Source organism: Falco peregrinus, chromosome 5 (assembly GCF_023634155.1).
Source record: "Falco peregrinus isolate bFalPer1 chromosome 5, bFalPer1.pri, whole genome shotgun sequence".
NCBI lineage: Eukaryota > Metazoa > Chordata > Aves > Falconiformes > Falconidae > Falco > Falco peregrinus.
Window position 1 is genome coordinate 69,634,132 of NC_073725.1, and position 24,073 is coordinate 69,658,204.

Consider the following 24,073-nt stretch of genomic DNA (forward strand, 5'->3'; position numbering starts at 1 on the left):
TAAACATCCAAGGTTTGAATTCTGAGACAAGAAAGTACATCAGAGATCTAGAGGACAGCAGAGTTGTAGGGAATCAGGTGATGTGCCTCCACTGGACATCCACATGAATCCCATAAACTCAAAAGCTCCTCTACTCGATCCGTTTCTTACCTGCAAGACATTACTTTCAGCTTCCTCCCCAGTAATCACTTCTACCTTCGCTAATAAACACTTCCTTGCTGTTGCTTTAGTGTAGGCTGCTGCAGACTCTGCCAGCGATTCTGAAATATTATTAGCTGAACAGCATTTTGAAAGTTTGAGAATGATTAGCGTATAATTTTGTAATATTTATAAACTTCTCACACAAGTACACCAGAGTTTGGAGAAATAAAAGTGCAGAAGACAAACATTGATAGAAGACCAGAAATCGGATTGAACCAAAGTTAAAGCTTGCCTTTTAAGACTTGTTTTAAAAGCACAAGATGACACAAAGGACAGAAGAGGTAAGTTACTGAAAAACTTTGTCCCGCATACAATATTTCAAAGCCTTTGCTAACACAGGGACACCTACATATCTGTAGGTGCCCCAGCAGTACTGATACTGCTACCAGCTATATGGTTGTGCCCACACACGTACAGCGCAATTAATCTTCCACTTTTATTTTGGCTTGCTGGAGAACTCCCATAGCTCCCCAAATTTCCAGAAAACCTTGCCAATCTGAAGAGTCACAGAAGTCTAAAATCCAGCAAACAGTTCTCGGTTCATGCAAAGCATTTGGTGCACCCACTCAATACAATATACATTTGAGTCAGACATTCAGTCACTGGAAATATAACAGAATTGTTAAACAGTTTGCCACATTTCTTCTACACTCCCAGTACCTGCCATGCTAATTCCCTCTGCTTTCATTCTGCTGAAGATACTCCCTTATGCTGCAGAATGACCACAAAACCCACCCACAACACTGTGGCCTGTATGTGTTTAACATTAAAGATGAAAGGAGAGGAGAAACTAGCATCCAGCATGTCACCTCCCACCCACAGCCTCCATCTTTGGTTACAGGATAGTAAGGGCAACATAAAAAAAATAATGTTATTTTTTATAAAGGAACAGGATATTGAAAAAAGCAATCATTTAAGCAAGGATTAGCTACCATTCCTAAAACAATGTTTTGTTTTTCACCTTTCTCTGGTGTGGCTTCCTGAGAAGATGATTCAGACCCAGACTCTGTAGCAGCATTCTCCTTATTACTCTCCGTACTACCTTCATTTGATTTTGGTGGACTCTATGGCAAAAAGAAGAGGTGGTAAACTGAACACACACACACAGATTTTGCAGAACAAGACTAGCAATCGATTACAGAGGGAAGCCCTAGCGTTTATCAACCACGCAGCAAAAGAACCACCCCACGGATGACATGCTTCCACGGTAAAGGCTGTCCTAGTGCCCCAGCCAAGGGACCAAATGGAGCATGACCTGAGAACCAGTTCAAATTATTTTCCCCCGGAACTGACGCTGAATTTCAACCCTTATTTTGAAGTTGTGTTCAACAAAGCAAACTGATTTCAGCTACAGGTCAGCTTAAAGCACACCTGACTGAACTCCCTGCTCGGCGGTTGGATGGGTACGAATCCACGGCATTAAACGTTTCCCTTTTGCCCCAGCAATACACAGCAATAAAACCAGCAGGAAGCAGCGAGGCACTGGAAGTTACACCTTGGGCTGGTACACAACGAACAGAGAATCTCCTGAACCATACCCAGGTACTGAGGCAGCTGCCTTACTGCTGGCCTTGAAATCCCATCGCTGGGGGAGTCCCGTAGCAGAACTCTTCTCAGTTTGGAGGGGACAGAACATAAAACACCCTCAAAAATCTATATTGAAGCCGCTTAAAGCGGCAAGCTGGGCCACAGAGTGCTTGGACTGGAGAACCACACGCCCTACAGAGAAGGTGCTGGATCTCCTCAGAGCTTGGCAGGGAAATCTGGGAGCACACTGCTGAACAAACCCCCATGCTGCACTCAGAATAAGCTACCCACAAGGGAAACGATGCTCCAGAGTGACAAATATTAAAGTTTCTCAAAATTCCCAAGTGAGAATCCGTAACGCAAACTGCTCAGAAGATGACAACGTTTCATGCCCAGTGGATACTTACTAGGACCCGCTCACTCATGTTCTGTCCAAAAACAAACTTGTTGCTAGATGCATCTGCACTGTTTGTAGAGTTCTCTACACTGAAAAAAACCACCAGTTTTTATAAGTCAGGAAAATATCTGTTTATCTTCCAGTGATAAAATTCCTTAAGCGAGCAATTGTCACTGGCTTTAAAAATTAAGCACTGATTGACACAAATACAGGTAAATTTAGTTCTGTTTAGTAACATGAGAGCACATACTAGTTTTACAGAATGAGAATTATCCCAGAATGAAGGCAAATGATTTTATCACTGTAAATATCTTCCCTTTGGATGTCTAATTACATACTAAACAATGCTGAACACTAAGTCAGGGCTTACTGTTTAATCCTGTAACATACTTTTTAAAATAGCATTCTACATGCACAAAACTTGAACTACTACACATTTTCGGTCAATTTTCTCAGGAACAGAAAGAACTGAAACAAAAACCACTTGCAATATTGTAACTGAAGCAAACGTAGCAGAGGTAAGTAACGCCTTTTACTAGACTATCTGCAGTGCTACAGCCTCGCCAAGAAGTTTCACAATCAAACCTCAGCCCTTACACCTTCTTTACAGGACAAGAGTCCTCCTCCCATGCGGCATTTTTATGATTTTTTTTTTTAAATTAACACATTTTAAACTCCATTTAGGAGTTTTACTATTTTACTGAACTATAAAAACTTCACAAGTCATCGCTCATCTGCCTGCCCTTCAGGCATATCTTTCTAAAACCTCACCACGCTTCCTAAGTGAACGTGCAGACTGCTTGAAATCAAGCCTATGTGCATTTCACCAGGTTTGGAAAATGCGGGGGACGTACATCACTACACAATTCAAGAAGAACCAAACTTGAAATCGTGCAGGTAGAGTTGCTATTTCTGAACAAGGAGATTCCAAGAACAGAGGAAATCCTCAGAGGCAGAAAGTTTTGCCTACTAAGGGAATTAAATACTACAGTTCTGAGCTCCAAATGTCAACTGGGAACTCAATGGGATCTACTGGTACCTACCATGGCACCTGTTTAAGGTGCCATACAGTTTAAGGACTCATAGTATGTTACACGCAGGGAGGAGTTTTCCTTTTGCAAGTTCATCATCATAATGTCTTGCCCTCTCAGCTAAAAAGCAAAGCCACCACGACTTAGAGATACTTAAGGTTTGTGTGTTTTGTTGTGGGGTTGTTTTTTTTTTTTTAAAGGCAAACCCAAAACTAGGTTTCTGGTAATTGATCTACCATGAATAAATATTCCTAAAGTGAAGACTCAATTGAAATATGATACAAGTTGAAAGATATGAACAAATATTCCAGTATTTGGATATTATTGTCTGTCAAATCTGATTTTAAAAAAATCTGACATGTCTCTGGAAAGGCATTGACCTGGCATCCACACAGTCACTCTGGGGCGTTTTCTGCCTCTCCAGCGCATCATCTGAAAAGCTCAGTGTTGAAAGATTCAGGCTGCAAAACTGCCTAGTGCCAACTTCATGGTGAACAACAGGGTCTTAAAAACGCAGAATGTAAGGACAAGGCAAGCACACATTATGGGTGCTTTTCTTGCCATTATTTCATGACCTCAATCTGCAGTTCAGGTTCTTCCAGGAGCAGAGATGCCACTGTCACTCTCAGCGGGATTTGCCCCCATGCTTTTGCAGTTATTACTTGTATTCACAGCTGCATAGTACAAAAATCCCGTTTTCTACTCTTTCTGTAACACTTTTTTGACCAATATTGAGCTAACATTTTCAGAGCCATACTGACATCTTAGCCTTAAGTGAAGGCTGTCTGTTGAGTTCACCACTGTATATAGATAATTAGCACAATTTTCTCCTGGCTGCCTTATGTATACCTACATCAAATTTCTTCTGATACTACTGCCTAATCAGAAATTCTCTCAAAGACCTCCCAGTTAGGCTCCTACTTATTCATACGAGCGCCCTGTATTGCTCTGAAAAGCTTATTATCATGAACATATAACTTTTAAACCATTCTTTCCTTTATCCCTATCATATATAAAATGCACTGAACAACACAAATACAGCACAGGTCTCTACAGGATTCTACTGACAGCTCCAGTTTATTCCATCAGTGTTTCCTTCTAAACATTCATGAGAAGACTTATCTTATGCTTGATTAATTTACCGAAGCAGCTTTGTGAGAACATGGTCAGGTAAATGGAGCCAAATGCATCTCCCTTGACCACATGATTGAGCATTCCCCCAGATCTGAAGTTTGCCACCCCATTCATCAGAAGCCTGGGTCCCCACTGACCCAGTATAACCTTGCATCCAACAAAGAGCGGAACAACAAATAATTCTGAACACAGAATAAGGAAAAAGCGTCATAAAAGTTTCCCTGTAGTCTCACCTGGAACTGATGTACTGTAGAAAATAATTTGTTGCAGAAGGTACATCTGATGTAGGAAGGCCAGCGTTCTGCACATCGGCAGTTTCACTGCTTTCATCTCCTAGCTATAAAAGAACAAGTATATATTGACAGTTTTTACCAACCACAAAATTTTGAGCTCATTCTTTCCCAAGTCAAAGTTCCATCCACAAACACATTCTACAATAAAACAATATAAGCCTATGGCCAGTACTACGCTTCCTTTTGTTATGCTAGGAAACCCTTGCAAACCTGTCTTCAACAGGAGGTACCAACAATCCAATTATTCCATGCACCGGTTTGAACCCAGGCTGCCCTAATTTTCTTTTCTCACCTTTTCCATGAAGTCTTGGTTGCATGGGAGCATCTTAGGAAAACATTTCAACTTAATTCTCACCCAAAAGGTAAGAGAAAGCATAACATCACGCTTTAGACGTTACCTGTGACTGCAGTAGATTTGTTTATTTGAAAAAGCTTCTTATGCTGGAGCGTATTAATTTATTAATGTCTAGAAGACAAGTTTTACTAAACAGCCAAACTGTGTTCACAGCTTCTATTTTTGCATACATACATGGAGGTTTTAACCCTGTTATATAGCGGCTTCAAAGTACTTTATAAACTGTGCAATGCTCATGCCAACAAATGATCTGTTCCACTGCTGCTCAGCCTTAAATACATCAACTCAGTGTCAAGATAACAAAACACATGTGTACCTTAACTCTATCTCTTAAGTTTTGCCCAAATACAAATGCTTGCTGTGCATTTAGTTCCGCCTTCTCACAGCTGTCACCATCTGAAGTATTGTTGGACTCTCTTTTCTGACATTCGCCCGCCTAAAGAAAAGAAATCGAAAACTTTAGCCTAGGTAATGGAGTTTCTCTAAACAAAACCCACATGTTACAACATGGTGAGTCACACTGTCATTTACAATGACAAGTAACATCTCCAGAGCTATGAGGCAAATTTTGCATTAGAAAAAAAAATAATAATCCTCTGTTGTTGTTTAGAGTAGACAGGGTTAAAGCATTCTGTTGAACAAAAGGAAAAGTTACATTAGCTTAGGATCTCCTTAACAGGTCTTCCTTCTGGATAAGCATCGGTACCTCCCTGCTGCCAAAAGGGCTGCACGGTGGGCTCAGCTGCCCACCAAGCTTCCCCATACATCTGATGACTTTCAGCCACCAGACTCTCCCACCAGTCAAGGGAGGCTGGCTCGAAGGCTGGAGCTTGTACCCGTTTAAGGATCATGTTGTTTAGGGCTCCTGCAGTTCCCTGCGGATTTTCAAGACAGAGTCAAGGCTTCGCCCAAATAGCTACAGGCTACCACAGAGATGCTTAGAGTAGGACAACAACGGGGAACATTTTCACTCCACTACCTCGTATAAGCACAAGGCAGAGACCTCAAAAAAAATCTTTTCTGCCAGTAAAATAAGACAATGACTCACATCTGCTGTAACAAGGGCAGAGTAGGCTCATATATAACCACAAAATGCCATGTACTTGCCCTCACTTTCCCTGTGGTACATCAAACCTACACCACAGATCTGCCTAAACAATCACTGATACAAACCCTCTAATTCCAGATGTAACCATTCATCCTTATCAAGCAACCGCACGTCCTGCAGACAGACTCTAGCATTTAATTGCTGTGCGAACTCCAGTTACAGCTGTGACAAAGCTTCACGCAGGTGAAGCTGACTACAAATGCCAAGAGAATGAAGAATATCCCACCACACTCCTTGATAAAATTGCAAATGTTCAGTTATGAAGTTCTATACCATTTAACACTCAGCTTTCAATGATCCTTAACACCCACATTTAAGAGCTTTCTTCTACCAGAAAGTGTCCTCCTAGGTCAGTATTTCTAGACTTTCATTAAAATCAAGGGGACTTCTAGTTAAAAAGTTAAAAATGTATAGAATGTCTCCCTAATGGCATAAAGAGGTAACAAGCCTGTCCTACAAAGCCTTCATACTGATCCATGCAATGAATTTACTTGCTGCTGCCGAATTATGACAGTAGTCTTTCACTAAACCTTAAACTGCCATTCACACTTGAAGTCTTTCTGCTTAGATACTCAGACTTCAAAGTTAACTGAGACTTGAATTTCAAGTAAACCATTGCAGACACCAGCATTGTTAATACTACTTTTATGCTCAATGTGTCACCAAAAAGCAATCCATTGTCTAATGAAGCTACCAGAAAAAAAACCCACCCTGAAAAACCACCCAAACCCCCCACACCCTTAAAATCCCCCAGGTCTTCCTCAACATCCCTTAAGATGCCAAGGACCTCTTGATCGTCAAGATCTCTTACGAGGCTCAATACCTGCAGGAAGGAAAGGACTGGACACATTTTGCACAGAACAGGGAATTACCTCTTTCATTACTATTTAATTACTTTCAAAGTACCAAATAAACAACTGTTAACACTTAGATGTCTTTACCTGCCCCCTCCCTCCACCATTACCTGTAGGGAATTTATTTGTTGCCTCTGGGGTTTTACCCACTATAGCTCCTGTCTCTACACTTATGTTACTTATTTGCTTCAGCTGCCTGTATGCATTCCACCCTCACACTTCCCAACACCATTCCACATTCAATTGTTAGAAACCAAGCCAGGATCTGTAAAGCCATCCTCCACGGGCAGGGGACTGGGTTTGCTAGGCAGTCCCAGGAGGAAGACTGAACATGTGCGAGCTGCTCAGTTTGCCCAGCTCAAAACCAAAGCCCTTTCAGGTGAGACCAGGAATTCAGTAAATGCTTCCCAGTCTCTGGCCTGCCAGGAGCACCAGTCAGACCCAGCAACAGCCACTGGAGGAGACAACAGCTTCCCACCCCTCTGTACTCCCCTGACTCTCTCTGCATGCAGAGTAAGCGGTGAACCTATAGGAGGAAGATTTATTTTTTCATGCTATCTGAAGAGATGGAAAAGCAGCATTGTGACCATCAGTCCACTGAACCAAGGCACCCAAGTCACAGGAATCCAGTGTCTGTGGTAGTAATGGCATCAGCCAAGCAGCAGCAAGATTTTACAGCACAGCTAGAAATAAAGTTAGGACTAAAAAGAACCAATTAGAGTAGAAACAGAACTGAGCAATTTTTTTTAATATATTTTGTGAGGGAAAATAGGTATGAAAAACCATCCAAAACTGTGGGTTCAGTAAATCTTTGTTCTTGAGTTAGTAAAGATAAACATAGTATACTACTAGGACAGTATAGTCTACTGCTACACCTAAAGTGTACTATCATAGTATGGACCTGTAAGGGGGCTATCGCTGATTAAACTGCTCTCACATTACTAAACAAATAGGCACTGTTCAGAGAATATTATTTTAAAGCATCACCTTGAGCATCCCTCTCCAACTCACCTTGTCTTCAGAGTCAGAACTTTTCAGTGTTGCGTTACTTAGTGATTCTGATGTGGCTGCAGAATCTGGCAGGATATTTACACCATTGGTGCCACTGCTGAGAACTGTGAAAAAATGAGAAAATGACACAAATTCTCTACATATTTAGACTGTCCTAAAAGTTTTCTAGAGCAAACTGCATGTTGTTTTCTTGTTTAAGTCCATGAAACACTGCAACGTAAACTATAGAGTAACCATATATTTTGCAAGAGACATGAGGAACACGATGCAGCAGTTATTAGCAGAACCAAAATGCCAAATACAAAAAAGCAAGTTATCAAAAGGTCACTTCATCCATACATACACTGCAGGGACTTCACCACACAACTTCAAGCAAGCACCCTGCCCCCAGCCAGCAGGGCTCCTCTTTGGGCTGACCTAAGTACTTACATAGCAAACCCCCATTGAAAACATGTACCCCAAAATTAAGGCTTCTGTAGAGTCTGATCTGTGTCAACAAGCACGCCAAGAAATCACGCTAGAAACATTTGGTTCTATGCCAGATTCAGCTTTAACTGAAGTTAATTCTGTTTCAGTTGAACTGAACTTTAAAGTAACAAGAGGTGGGGGGCTGGAGAAACAGTTTAGGAGATACTGACACCTTCAAGAGTGCTTTTGATTTAACATCCAGTTTTCAATTATGCCTATTCCTATTAGCTATATCAAATTCTGTAACAATACAACAAGCATAACATACATGACCAAACTTAAGAATTCAAATCATATCTCAAAGTCCCAACTCCAAATCGGTCCCCAAGCCTAGAGGCATCTCCCAGTGATTTCAGCGTTTTACACCACTGGGCAGCTAGCTGAAGTCTAGCACTCTTCGGAGTGCTGTAGCTTATTATACCACAGTCAATGCCATCATTTGAGATTGTCAATCCATACCCTTAAAAGTCTCTTTTATTCCACAACCAAAGCATGGACTACACCGAAGTTAGAGACTTAGCAATGTCACCCTAAAACTGAAGGTTTGACTGTGTTAACTCTTACATGTAAGAGATACACTGAACAATTGAGATGTTTTTTCTAGATTTCTCCTTTCAGAAAAAAAACCAAGGCAGATGCTGAGTAAATACAAACCCGGACACTAAACTGATTTTGTATTTTCCTTCTCCCTCTGTGGTATTCTAGCAACAATAGTATTATTTACCCATCTGCGAGAAAGCTTTCGGCTGTGGTGCCTGTAATACTGCTGGACGTAGCACGCTGCGCTGCTGTTCCTTCGGTTTCTGGCTAGGGAGACCTGCAAACACAGAGTTTTGTCAAGAGCTATAAAGCCTTGAAGTTGAAAAATTTAGCTTCATCTAATCTTCTCTGTAACTGCTTCCAACAGCACATACGATGGAAAACCAGAGATTTAAAAAGCTTCCAGCCCCTTTTTCCCCCCATCCTTCACCCAGTCTCAAAAGAGAATTGGTCCCAAATATAGAAGACTACTTCCTAGCCTTAAAGAACACTTCAAAATATATTCTCTACCTTATCCAGGAAAACACAGGAGAATTTGACTGACTCAGAAATAAAAGTAAAAATTTAAGAGGAATGACAGTACACAAGCAATCCTATTGATGCACTGACATATTATTCAACTACACATTCCAGGTCATCTTTTCTTCTTCCAGTGAAGTCAAGTCCAGATACTGGTAAACTAATTATTTTATTTTTAATTCCTCATACAATCAAATGTATTGGCAGTGTAATAGTCTTAGATGTTGTTTCATGTGACAACCTTCTGGCTTCTGAACTAACCTGACCTCTTTGGTTTGCTATAGTAAGATACACAGCACTAACTCTTTAATTCCCCTCTAAGTCAAAAGGCCCACTGACCTTAAACAACTAGAAGAAACGACAAAAAACCCCACCTAAAGACATCTTAACATCACGTCTACAAGGCAATGGCAATGCCTGAAGGCTCAGTTTTCTTCATTGAAGAAAACAAAGATGAACAATTGATTCAGTAAAACACTGCAACAGAAGTTGTTGCGAGTAACTCAGCTGAATATTCTGCGAGCAGGATCATTTCAGGCCACCCACATTCGAGGGGCACGACAACAATCGAAATAATTATCTTGAGTTCAAACATTTATATGAGAATTGAATCAAGGCAGGCCAAGCAGAGACAACGGGGAGATACATTTCAGAAGTGCATGACTAATGCAAGCCAAAATTTGGATGCGTCTATACGCATTACACAGTGGCTAAGGGCAGAACCACTCCGGAGAATACAAGATTTTCTGCATAAACACAGATCTTGCCGCCTTCCAGGCACAACAGCAGTTTGAGGAAACTCCTAAATAAAATGCTAGAACTGGTTTCTTTGTGCTGTTGCAGAAAGCACTGAACTCACCTGCACTAGGTGCCTGACCATGGATAAGTGTTGGTGGCTTCAGCCGGAATCCGCTGCTCTTCTCCTCTACAAGCAAAATACAAAATTACAAGGACACAGCTGTAACACACTACATACAGTCATAAAGTTCCTTATGTTTTCCCCACTGTAACAGCCCACAAGTTTTATAAATATCCAACATAAGGACATTTCCAAAGAATTCCCTTCTTCCATAAGAAGCCTGAACTTCCAGGGATCACAGGAAATACACATCAGAGAGAAACACAGACCGCAAGAAAAAAAAATTTTCAAAATTGTTTTCCAGAAAAAACATGAAACAGACCATTTTAACAAGAGAAATTGAGTTCTTTCAGGGAAGGATTTAGTAGAGGTTTACTACAAGTAATAGAGGTTTTTAAGTGAGAATCAAACTAAGAAAAGGACAATCAAAAGTTTGACTGAACATGACAGTTACTAACAAGCACCCCCACACAGAAACCACAAACCACAGAACAATGGTGATTGACAAAGTGGTACTGTCAAGAGAGGAGCCACAGGTCATTGTTGAACATTATCATGACCTTAGATTATTGATCTGATTTTTAATATCAAAAAACCAGTAACCAAAGTAGATAAATGAAAAGTTCCCTCAAGTTTTAGCTTGAGGTTAACAGGTGAGCATGGAGCCATATTGCAGTCTTCCACCACCACTCCCAAAGCATGTCAGAATTTCAATATTTGTGATTTCACGCTTGTTGGAGGTAATTAAAATAAAACAATGAAGTCAGCAAGAGAACAGCTATAAGATCAGAACCATCACCACTTCCATTCTCCCAGACAGGGTCTTACTTCTGAAGTACCGGACTACTTTGGATTGTGACAGACTGACAGCAGTTTGCTGAGAAAAAGCAGAAAAATGAGGAAGATTACCTGGTTCTGAGTCAGAATTGCCAGTAGAGGGTTCACAGAAGCTTGATGGCATAAAGACGTTGTTCTTTGTTACTGCAGTCAAAGAAAAAGAAAAATAAAGAGAAGCTGTGTATGTTGTTCATAAACTCTGTTCCCAGACATATCAAGGCTGCAAATCAAAAATGATACTTCTTGTAATTTGTTTTATTTTGGGTTTTTCTTTCTTCTGAACTAAAACAGCTTTATAATCACAGAAGTAAACAGGTCATCGTCCATAAACCCTTCCTTAATTTCTCCTGAAACAGAGAAAGAGCAAATTTCATTTATTTTGGAGAGAAGAAAACTCAAAACGGGAACCCTGTGTTTTATCCAAACTAGAATTAAAAGTGACATCAGAATGTAAAATACCATTACAAAATATGTATAACATTTCAAAGGGCCTCTGCAGAGAGTGCAGAAAGGAGTGTAACACCTGCTAAATAGTTTAAGATAACACTAGGCTCCTCAAAAGGCTTACGAGTGACAGCAGGGGTTGCACTAAGAGCTCAGCAGCTTCTGTTTCAACTGTCCTGCAAGGATAAAAATTCTACAGAAACAAAAGTACATGAGAGTATCTGCAAGTGTCACACTCAAGAAGCAAAACAGTCAACAACAAAGAAAAATATTTGAAAAGAGCAAAGAACAGATTCTTTTCCACCCTTTGCTGGGTGCTGAACTTCTGTTCAGCAGCTGAAATACTTGTGGTGTTGTACGAAGAATCACAGATAACGCAGTTTAGAAAATGTGATGATCACAGCAGGAGGTAGATGCATCAACAGTCACAAGGCAACAATAGTAGGTTGGGGATTTTGTCTCCAACAGATCACCTTGCACAAGGTAAATACAGTATTTATTAGCTCTTTAGCTTTTATGAGGCTGCAGAAGAAGGTTAAGTATGCTGAAAAAAGAAAGGAAACTCACCTCTGAGCACTGTTGCATTAAAAGATGCAGGACTTGTGTTTTATATTTAAGTTTTAGATTTCTCCCCCCCCCCCCCCCATATTTGCTTCTTTCCTCTAATTCCATCTTTTTATGATGGTCTGCCTTAAGCTTAAACATGCTGTGAGTTTCATATAAGCAAAATTTCCCTACCCTTGAGAGCAATGTAACAACAACAAAAAATTTAAGAGGTTTAGAAAGCAAAAGATTTTCTGTAAACCAAGGCCATGGGATACTGTCAGCAATATTTATTCAAAGAAGCCTTTACGGAAGCTGCAATTCCAGAGGTCACCCTTTGACAACACCACACATCAGAAGAGAACAGGGGAGTCAAACAGGGACTAAACAGCCACATCCAGTCAAAATGTATTAGCCAGGCAGATGCTCGAGAAAGCATGCTGGCTCCTGAAACATCCAGTATCGAACCACAGAACAGCCAAATAAATTGTTCTCCTCCACTTCTTAACAAATGTTAGCGTTAAGCAAAATCTGAGATTTTAGAGATTCTAATTTAAAAGATAAAGGCATTACAGACGATTATAGGAACTAGGAATATAAAGTCCAATAAATAAGGAAGCACCTAACAGGCCGTACGCATTCTGTTATCCTAACAGAAAATCTATAGACAAAAATCACCATTTTCACTATTTTTGATGAATGCACACAGCATTCTTTTACGAACAGTGATCGGCGAGCAGACGGCAGCAGCATTGGTCCCCTGAACCGTCCGCAATTAACAGCACTGCCTGCGCCCTGAAGCCCACTAAGCTGCACTCCAGAAAATCTAGGTCTTAGGGGAGGAATTCCTCCTGACACAGACTGGCAGCATGAAAATAAAATATGATGCCCATAACATATCAGCAACTACATTTTTTAATTCCATAGTCACTTATTTCTTTGAAATTAAAAGCAGAAGAACTAGGTTTTCATCATTTAGTCGCACTTCCCAAATGTGCTGGATATTAGAGGAATACTTTTTTACCGTTCTCATGTTTACTGTTTGTCTCCTCTCCTTTATTTCAACTGAGATGATGGAAAGAAAAGCAGCGAAGTCTCTAAACCTGCCCCAAGCGCTGACATATCTGAACTAAAAATCTTCCACTAAAGCTAAACACTTCGTACTGTCTGTGACAAGAAAAAGGCAGAAATTTGAGAGACCATTCCCAAGGGGATGACAAATATCAAACATGCCCATTCCCACGTTTGTGACTGGTGGGCAGTGGTCACTCTCTTGCATTTGCCAGCTGAGAATGTTGGTGAAACACACTGAATCCTCTCCACTTTAAAAGGAATGGGAGAAAAAAGGACTAAACTGACTGAAGCATGACTTGAGAATTGGAAGATTTGCCTGGCAGAGTAACTAAGAAAAAGGAGCTTTTATACAGATGTGTTAGGCAACCTGATCAAAACAAATCAAAGAGATTTCTGGTAAAATCCTCAATTTAACAACATAAGGCTAAAAGCTGAAACTACAAATATATATAAACTTACAGATAGAAAATATTTTAACAAACAGATCTATCAACTTATTTGGGCAAAACAAAAAGTGTAAGAAGGAAACCCACTGCTCACATGGAATATTGTGGCAACATTTACCTGACTGAGAAGGAGGGAACTGAGTTAAGGATGAAGTTCTCTCACGCTTTACAGGTGGACAGTAGCTCCCGTCCTCTCGATCAGATTCTGTAGGAAAAAAAACTATTAGAGAAAATACACAAAATCCCAGAGAGACACATACTCATGTTTTTTAATCTTACAACCAGATTTCTTACCATCTCCGTCTTCTGGACTTGATCCATCCGCTGATCTCTGCAATCAGATAACAGTGATAAACCAAAAGTCACATACTGAACATTTCAAGCTCTTTGGATACATCAAAATGTTTTAAGCATCAGTTTGGAGATTTTTACCTTACTATCAATGATATACACCCAAGGCAATATATTATTTTTATGACTTATGATTAACCCAAGTTTACAAATAAGATACCTGAAAATTCACACCCAAGCACTAACATCCTCAGAGACTGCGCAATAATTACAGTTAGGTTTTCTATATACTGAAAAAAGCAAACTGGCATTTTTCAAATTTGTTTTGATTTTAGAAGTACCATAGAAGTTCCAAAGTCATGATGAACAAACCCATGGAGTTCATCCCAACACACTCTTCCTAATTAACCTAACTGACATCAGTTCCTTCAACAGAAGAACAGCACTGGAAGAATGTCTTTTAAAATGCATTCCAGAAATCAATGCTATGGCATTTTTACAGGAATTTTACAGGAATTAGCAATGGATAGTCTCCTAGCATCTCCCACAGCACCAGGAACAAAACGGGAAGCATCCCAGGCTACCAACTATCACAATATTCAAAAAGTTTTTGAACAAAGGTTTCACATCTTGTCTGATGATTTCTAGGTCTCTCTCTCTCTCCCTAATCGCTCTGCCCATTCCTCAGCTGATATAACACCCCTTGCTCCCACAAAACATAACCCTGCGATGGATTCTTTTCATTACGGAAGGCAACCAGGGGAGCATTAGCACCATCTCATTACAAAGTCCCTTGAGATACCAGACCTCCTCCCTAAGCCCAACGTGACCCCTTCATCCCCCTCCTGCCCCAGGACACACACCTCCCCTTCACACAGCCCCACTTCGGGGAGGAACAGCAGCCCCAGGGCTTGTCCTCCCCCCCTGCCACTACCCACGTTTTGGCACAGACAGGCAGACACACTTATCTGAAAGACATATCTTAAATATAAGAATACCAGAAAGTACAAAACTTTCTAATTAGCACTGCATGTATTTAGAATCTAGATACTATTGTACTACCAGTATTTCACTCTACACTAATAAAAAAAACATTCACAATGCATTTTGCCTATGCAATTAAGTTTAAGGGGTTTTCTGGTTTGTTTTACATTGATAGGAAAGTATAGCTACCTCACTGGCATCCTAGTCAAGTACTTTTGAAACCTTTAGCATAGGGAATGAAAAGCTATAGACAGTTCTGGAACACACACACCCCCCCACATCCCCCATCCACCCATATCTATCAGACCAATCACATTAATTACTGTATTTGATGATCCATGCTCTTCCTATAACTGGTCAAGCACTCCACGCTACTAGAAGATGATCTTATTAGGCACCTCCCCTGCCAACACACACTAGTTTCCCAAAAGATAAGGCTGAAGTGGAAAACTATGATGTCATCTGTTTCGGCAATCAGCACGTCAAGTCAGAAAAAAAATTCTGTTTTGCACAGAAAGCATTGTCACCTACACCAACAACCTGTTTCCATTTTTAGCAAAAATCCTGAAAGCAAAAGGAAAACCATTTTGTAAGAAATTTGCATGAATGGAACTGCAGGTCTCTATGTGCAGAAATCCTTAGAAATCAACAAGTGACATCCCCCCGAACTTCAAAAACTTCTTAAGCCCTTACTGGCAGGTATTATACTCTCCATGGCCAAGTAACAAAGAAACACACCAAACCTGTATAGCACAAGCTTCAAATTATCACATTATTGTAATTTCATTACCTGATGCAAGCACAACCAAATCTACCATCACCACCTTTAGTGGGCAAGGAGTATCCGTACCCATAACCAACTGCAACCTACTAAGGGCAAAGCAGAGCCAGGTAGCTACTCTGAACTATTTCCATGCTTCCTAATCTGAGAGTTTTAGGAGATTAAAGGTATGCAAAAGTCCATCTGACAAGTTTTACAGCTGTTACCAACACTGCCAACCCTCGTCATAGCAGATGCTGCACAGAATAATAATAAAAAAAGGTTTCCTTTTCCCTCAAAATGTATTTTCTTCTACAAAGGCATCCAAGTATCTCCATCAGCTGGTGTGCTACCTCCCATCCGTACCCCCTCACACACTGCTCATGCTGTCAATTACTGCTTAGGGAAGTTGGGTCAGACTTTGCAAATTTCCTACCAGAAAAATGCAACAATGGATTTAAATCTTTTATAGACTCAGGAATTTAAAGGCCAGGGAAGAAAAGTCATAATCCGTTAGGTTGATCCCCAAACACAGACAGGCCAAAGAACCTCATTTATATCTACCTCAGTCCTCAACCTCCTGCCTGAGCATTTAAGATACCCATGTTTGATTTTCTGTTTTCAAATAAATGAGAATATGCGCAAATTACTCCACTGAAGAGTTGCCAACACTACTGGGAGCTGTTTGATTTTGTTATATTCAGCATCCAGTATAAGACACTAATGACTGTTTCCTTGCTTTTATTAAAAAACTTGCTGTCAATAGTCACTCCCCATTACCTGGGGCATTCACCTTCCAGACCTCCTCAACCTTGCATTAAATCTCACGTTTTTTCTCCATAATCTTACTTTTACCAATGACCAATTCGCTCTTGCAGATCTTGAAAAAAATATTCCAAAACCCTTCATCATCAGAAGAAAGTCTTTCAAGAAAATAAAGCTGGATGCATGTGCTCTAATGAAGCCTGGTTTCCCACAGATCCTACCTAGATGACAAATAATGTGGAATAAGCTGCAGTGAGAAGTAAACGCTGGGGGCGGCGACCTGTTTTCTCTCCTCTCTGGTCTGCCTCTACCCCCAGACTGCAGAGGAACCCAGAGCCAGGATCTCCACACCTCTCAGCACCTCTAGACAAACCTGACAGAGTTAAAGGCAGATGGCACAGGGGCAAGGAAACACAGAGCTGCTTTATTAGCATAAGCTTCGCTTTCTCATGAAGCCACACTAGAAAATAAGTCACTGCTGCAGCCAGAAGTTGCTCACCAGTATTGCTTATTCAGGAGAAGCTGGGAAGACTAGACAAAAATAGGGGGAATATAGCCATGACAGTTTATCTGAGACTGGGAAGAAAACACATCAGATTACAATTATTGATAATAAACAGCAGTCCAGCCTCCCCATCAGGCCCCTCAATCTGTACTTTACAGCAATACTCGTTTTACACAGATACAGAAATACGCGACAGAAATGAAAGCCAGGGACATCTCATCTTATAGGGAAGCATTAAGATGATTCAGCTTCTCTCCAATCTTTGAAATTAAAAGCTGAAGAGATACTTAAACCAGTAACATCAAAATCCAACCTACAATTTACTCCTCAATTCAGCACAGAAGCCACCTTCCACTTACTCCCTCCTTCCCCTACTTTTAGAAATCCAGCTACAGAAAACTTCTCCTTATTTCTAAATCAAGGCTCCTACCACTCTGACACAGTTCTAATTAACCAAAATTACCTTTTTCAAGGCTACCAACTGCTTTTAAAAAGTGCAAATGAAACTTATTAGCCATCCCATACTGAAGCACAAACCACTTCTTTACACCCATTACTTCCTCACACAGTTGTTACAAACTAACAGAGGACTTTAAAACTTCAACAAATTTGTCAGTTTTTGTTTATTCACAATCATGAGCAGAAACAGGGAGGGCAAGGGAGAATTTAGGGAAAGCAAAGAAAGGCCAACATAATTAAGTGAAATCTGTAAGAGTACACTTAAGAGTGTTTATCTTTGAAAAATGCATTTAAGATGCAAAAAAAGTCTTACGCAAAAGGAATTCAGAGCATGGTACAGCAAGTCTGGAATCCAGACACTCTGCACATACAGGAGCATCACTAACTGCCACGGCCATTGCTTAAAAGCTGTTACAGAACCTCCTCAACAGGGTCCTGCTGGCACAGCAGGATGCTGCTGCAGGCTGGCTTGGGTGAGCCTCGGGAAGGTCAAGACATCACACTCCGCTCTGCAAGAGACAGTTTCTCTGGCCACACCACAAAAATATCTGCCTGTACATGTACAAACAATACCAAGGAAACAAGAAATATGCAGTGTTTCCGCTTCAGAGCTCAGCCATAATTCATCTTTTCTTCCTAAGGTCCTGGGAAGATTGCATGGAACTTTCTGCTCTGGCAAACCAGTACAAGCACTCTGAAGATGCATCAACCTTGTGTGTATTTCAAGGAAAGAGTTTTACTCCAGCACCGAGATAATTTGAAGAATCCTTGCCAGTGCATCTGAAGGCCAGTTACATGCCTATATCGGCTACTGTACTAGTCCACAGATTTAAGTGGATAGAGCGAAGTTCAGCTCAAGGATGTATAGATACCTGTCGTGTACAGCCAAGAGTTCCTGCATACATTCCCCAACAGCACTTTTGGTTCTTAAACTTTTCAGACCTGGGTTAACTGGTGTAAGATTTTCTGCTCTTTAGGAACAAGTCTAAGATAGTGACCACTTGCTGCAGATTTCCTGAAAACTCTGGTTAATGCCATTCTAGTAACACTGGCAACTTTAAATGATACAAAACCGACATTAAAATCTGCAACTATGTTTACCAGGTATATTTTAAAATATTGACCCTTGAAAACTTTGATCTTAAAATCAAAATAGAAAAACTTCTCCAGCAGGTCATTAAGCAACAGCCTGGACACAGAAAGGGGCTTAACCTACAGCAGTTTGTACCTTGTCATGACAATCCATTTGACACTGGGTTTACCTGAACAGCCTATTCTTGGGGGGGGGGGGGGGGCCGGGGGGGGGGAAACCACCAAAACCAAACCAAACCCACAACTTATTAGTGCAGGAAAAGGGTGCAGGTGTTGTGTGGAGCAGCCTTAATGGGCACAGACCTATCAAAGAGTATATGCGTAGTGTGTGTGGTCACAATGAGCAGTGACTCACCTGCACCAAGAAAACATGGTCCACCAGCCAGAAAGATTAGAAACACTTAAAATTGCTCTGAAAGACTGTATGGTTCATTTAGTCATGCAACCTTTCTAAAAATATTTTGCTCCACCACCAGTACAAAAAAGATAATCTTAAATTAATAGCTTTTTCCTACCACAAGGTAGCGTTTGGCTTCCCCCCCCCCCCAAGTACCTAAATTCAGAATTCTGGTTTAGCATTTTCTGGCTGCTTTTAATCTGTTAAGTACATTACAGGTTGGCATGACAAGCTCCTGTTTATATCCAGTGGAAACACAGCATTAGCTGCTCCCTTTGTCAAGCTGCAGCATTACGGCTCAGAGGGAATAAACAATCCTCCCCTAACTGCTTGAAGTAAATCCCTCATATATACCCACGTTCTCACTCATTTAGAAGAGCTCTCATCCTTAGCAAACACAGAGTTTACACCCTACATTTTAAAATTAATACTTGATGTATTGATGACTTCTACAATTACACCTGCTAGGGAGCACCAAAGAAATTTCATTTCTACTAACTGGAGCAATGGCTTAGAGGGGACCAACACCTGAGATCAACGAACCAGACAGACAGTGGGCTGGCTGCACTACCTAAAGTTAAAAGCAACAGATTCCTCCTAGTGGAAGGGACTTCTTTCTTTCGACCCCTCAGCAGCAGAAGTACTTGGTAGGTTCACACTTACCCCTGCCAGTTCTTGTTGAATAGGAGCAAGCTGGGCTTCAGAAGTGGGACTCAGGGTAGCACTGACTGAGGCAACAGCAGGAGCAGGGTGCTCAGAGTCGCGCTTACCAGCTGATTCTTTGTGACCCAGACCATGGTGGGGGGACTCAACCTCTCCCTGGGGGTCCTCGCCTGAATCCGACAAACCTTTTTGCTCTGCAGGGGACTGGGAGCAGAAAAGACAATGGCCCTTCAATGCAAGGCTGCAACACAAGACAGCAGTCGTCCTAGTGTAGCAAGAGGATCTGCTAATCTGTTTTTAAATTCCAGTCTTTTCCCATATGGCAGAAGGAATTGCTTGCTGCTGAGACACCGACTGAAACATGCACAAACCAGGTAACAGAACCTGCTGACTGAACTATCCTCCCCTCCCCACCAAAAGCATCAGTTTGCACAAATGTACTTTTTTTTTTAAAAAAAAGTTAGCTAAAAGTGTCAGTCTCCCTGGCAAAAGAGCATTTTGCCAGCCATGGGGTTGTTGGAGTTTAACTCCTCTCTAGGTCTAAAGGACAGCTAATTGCTTTTACCCCCAGATTCAGACATAAAAATTAAAAATTAAATAGACAATTGCTGTAAATTACTGTCTTTCACTGCTTATTCAGACCACGTTTGGGGTCAGTGGGGTTGATTACAAAACTCTGCACAGAAATTCATTATTGTAACATTCACACAAGACAATCCTTTCATATTCACGATGGTGAATTATCTGAAAACCAACACCAACATTTACTTTTGCAAATTACGAAATTTGCCTATCTGTTTCAGGGAGGGGAATGATAGGATAGCTAGTGCACACTAACAGGATTTGGCATTTGCTGAACTTCTGCTGCAGACTCTACACTTGAGAGATTATTTAATGCTGCAGGTTCCTCACTTGCAGAAAAATTGGGCATTACCATGTTCTGCACACGTCTGAAGAATTAAACACTTAAAGACTTTAAGCCTGAACAACTGCATTGTGAGAAAACACTAAATTATAGTCCATGAATAATATGCACGCCAAGGATGTTCTCCCAGCTGCAATTTGTGGGCCAAGCCTCCTGATGTTGTATGGTGAAGCATCTGGAGAATCAAGCAGTTAGGTGAAGACGTCACTCAGAAGCACATAACTTTGGCTCGCTCTCGGAAAGCATTCAGTAGAATGAAGAGAGACTTAAATATGCTCATCATTGCCCAGGTCCATGCAAAACAGGGCAAACAGCAACTTCAAAAATAAACAGCAGCTTTTGAATCTTAAGAACCCAAAGTTCTTCAACTATGACTTGCCCTGCCCTCAAACAGAAGCAATTAAGAGACAGCAATATATGCAATTGTATCAGCAGATTCATTTCAGTTCACTGAAGTTACTCAAGTTTCAAATCTTGCAAGAAATAACATTATCCCCATTAAATATGTTTTGAGCCCTAATGATAGTTATGCCAGGTAAAGCTGGGGATGCTGGATTTTTGTATTTTCAAAATTTTCTGTTACTAATTGACCCAAACAGTAACTTAAAACCCCACAGAACAAGAAAGAAGAGTTAAAGAAACATTTTGTTTGTCACCCAAAATTAAACCGAGTCCAGCACTCTGCTCTTCTTACCTCTTTGGCTCAGAACAGCATAGAAAGGCTACCTGGCACAGCACTTACAACATACGTAACTCATATGTAAAGGAAGGGGTAACATCTGTCCTCTACTCAACGTTTTATATCCATTACTCCTAGTCCCTTTTTTATGCCATCTCACTTTCCAAGTTAACAGCATTCCAAATGTCACTCAAACTGTTTTCTTCCCCTTCAAGAGGAGACAGTCATAAAAAAAGTACAAGAATTAAGTCACAATTGCCTGCATCACACCAGCCACAAAAGCAGTTATGCAAGCAGTAGCAGTGAAAACCTGATTTTTCTCATGGCTTATGTTTGCATGCATCCTCTGGTCCTCTCACTCCATTACTCCAAATCTCACGTATCTCAGGACTCAGACCTCTCCCCAGTCCTGCCGAACCGTCACCCCCAGGGCCAGCGGCAGTCTGTCTGCACCAAGCGGAGGCAGCAGGGCCACGCATACAACCTCTGCAAGGGAGGCAATTTGGGTCTCAGTGATCCACCCGAGGTTTCTAGTTTGCAAGAAACATGCAGAACTTTTTTAACATCTAAACCTCTATCGCCATGTCAATCGTTTCCACAATCTGCAAGCTTTCAGCCTGGTGAGCAGAGTGCCAGCGGCAGAGCCGGCTTTGCTTGGCTTCCTGGCTGAAAGACCTTCCACCCCTCCAGTGGTCTGGAGAGCCAGAGCACCGAGAAGAGATGCCAGCAGGAGGACTGAGCAGACCACAGAGCCAGTCCACCTGCTGGGCAGGGGATGGAGGTGACCCTGCTGGGCTCACACAGCCTTTGGGGATTCTCCGGGGGGGACAGCACCCTAAAAACCACAGTGGGGAAAATGCTGAAAGCTATTACCAGAATGGCACTAGGAAACAGGAATGGGGGAGACCATCCTTGCCAAGAGCCAGAATGAACCTCAGGATGAGCTAACCATCATCAGGGATCTGGAGGCAGCAGGGAATGATTAGGAAACTGTAGACAGATTCTTGGGCTGAAGATTACTAAGAAGATTCAGTGCCCATAAGAACACAATAACGCACAGGAAAAGGGTACAGAAGTGCTCCCACATAAAAATAGCTAAATACTTCATTCTTCTTCAGCCATAATACACAGGATTTGGAGGAAAAAGGAGCAGGAGTATAACTCTGAAAGCACAAGTGGCCATCCTTGTGCATGGGGTGCCCGCACGTGCCTGGCTGGGAGCTGACAGTGTGAGCATGCATACGGAGATGGCTGCAGAGACAGGTGGCTGCAGTCCTGTGGAGTGGTTGGATTTCACCTTAATGGTCTTTTCCAACCTAAATAATTCTATGACACAGGATGGCAATGCAGGGACTCCCACATACAAGAGCTGGAAAGCATCAAGTCAGGCTATAAATGGGTTAAAAAACCCCAAACACCCACAAAACTGAAGGAGACAAAAAGCCCATTCTGCTGAACCCCTTGGCAGAGGATCACATAGATGGTAGTAGCTCACATGCTTGGGTTCAGCAAGCAATTGGAGAAATGCAAAGAAGAAAAAAAAAAGAGCCTTACCACTTACACTGACTTCTAGCTATAGATCATAAAATTGCTAGTAACATAAGGCAAGAACATTCAACACACATTTGTATTAACTGGAAATGACAATAAACTATTTAGCAAGTAATTCATATCAATACAGTTTATAACATTTCAAACTAGGCTAAGTAAACATGCATCAGATTTTAGTAGTTCTTTTAATATGTGGCAAATATTTTAAAGAGTGAAATAAGCAAGGTAACCTTATGGCATAAATCTGATTTCTACCCTAAGGAAAGCTGGAATATGTGCTTCAAGGCCCAGAAAAGAAACAAACCAAAAATAACAGTCATTGCCAATTGCCACTTTTACACAGAAAAACCTGAGACCACGTTGAGACTTTCTTGGCCAGGTTAATACATGAAATTTTATTTTTAGAAAAGCAATATATGAAATAGATCAAAAACTACTGCAAGTTTCAGTATTTTGTAAAGAGTATGTGGTTTAAGTTGAGAAAGACAAAACCAACAAAGGCCTCAAGGACTTGTGAAACCAAAACTGCTCCAGACAGAAGTTTGTACAGCTGTTCTCAAAAAAGCACATCCAAGGAAAACTGCAAGATCTAACAATTCATTTCACTCTTCAGTCATGCTTACTACTGAAGTGTCTTGTAATCTCTCAACTTCATAAATCCTGATCTAAGCTCTTGTTCAAACTTCTATGAACTGGTGAAGAATAGTTCATTCTCTTCCTTTTTGCTGAAATGTTTTATGTCTGTGATTTGTGTCTCACCTTGAGACTCCTTTTCTCTAGAGAAGCATCCCTTGGAAGTACGGCTCTAGGGAGAGCATGGCTGAAACCTGTTACTGTCTCTTAAATATTAAGGCAAAGATCAATGGAGAGTAATAGTTTTAGGAAGCCACCTACACAAACTCACCTTGCTCAGCCAGATCAAACATCTATTTTATCAAAAACAACCTAAACAGAAGGCTACTTGGAGATTTGGCTTTCTCTGCATTGCAGGAAATAAGGAGACACATAAAAAAATATATTAAAAGCTAAGATTAACATGATGCTAAACCCACCAAATATAGGCAAGGAAATAATACTCCTTTTTTATAAGGACTGGCACAAACGCTGGGGTCAGTTTTTCCTCCCAGCTCTAAATTGGGCTATTTATGCCTCCTCCTTTCTCATCTTCCCCAAACTAGCACCCATACCCAATGGTGCAAAAAGAATACTCAGTGTATCTTCACAATCTTTCTTTACCTGCTTAGGGCTGAGGACAGCTCTCTGTGTCCTCAGTAGCCTTTGACATTATCAGCCTCTCTCTATTCCTCTAAGCTTTGCCTTGCACAACTGCCCTCCCCAAATACTTACGATCATTCTTTTAA

The 24,073-nt window shown here is 41.1% G+C and overlaps 1 protein-coding gene across 2 annotated transcripts in view; it reads right to left on the bottom strand.

Moving 5' to 3' along the window:
• RANBP3 (RAN binding protein 3) overlaps nt 1-24,073 on the bottom strand; it is a 48,874-nt gene that overhangs the window by 9,590 nt on the left and 15,211 nt on the right. The window contains exons 3-14 of one of the 2 annotated variants that reach the window (XM_055804695.1): nt 19,558-19,761; nt 13,936-13,972; nt 13,760-13,846; nt 11,207-11,278; nt 10,298-10,363; nt 9,104-9,196; nt 7,912-8,015; nt 5,255-5,374; nt 4,524-4,627; nt 2,136-2,214; nt 1,163-1,265; nt 151-275 (exon numbers count right to left, since the gene is read on the bottom strand). In XM_055804695.1, the coding sequence (XP_055660670.1) occupies nt 151-275; nt 1,163-1,265; nt 2,136-2,214; nt 4,524-4,627; nt 5,255-5,374; nt 7,912-8,015; nt 9,104-9,196; nt 10,298-10,363; nt 11,207-11,278; nt 13,760-13,846; nt 13,936-13,972; nt 19,558-19,761 (1,194 nt within the window). The remainder of the gene's footprint in view (nt 1-150; nt 276-1,162; nt 1,266-2,135; nt 2,215-4,523; nt 4,628-5,254; nt 5,375-7,911; nt 8,016-9,103; nt 9,197-10,297; nt 10,364-11,206; nt 11,279-13,759; nt 13,847-13,935; nt 13,973-19,557; nt 19,762-24,073) is intronic. The other variant, XM_055804696.1, reaches the window with a different exon arrangement.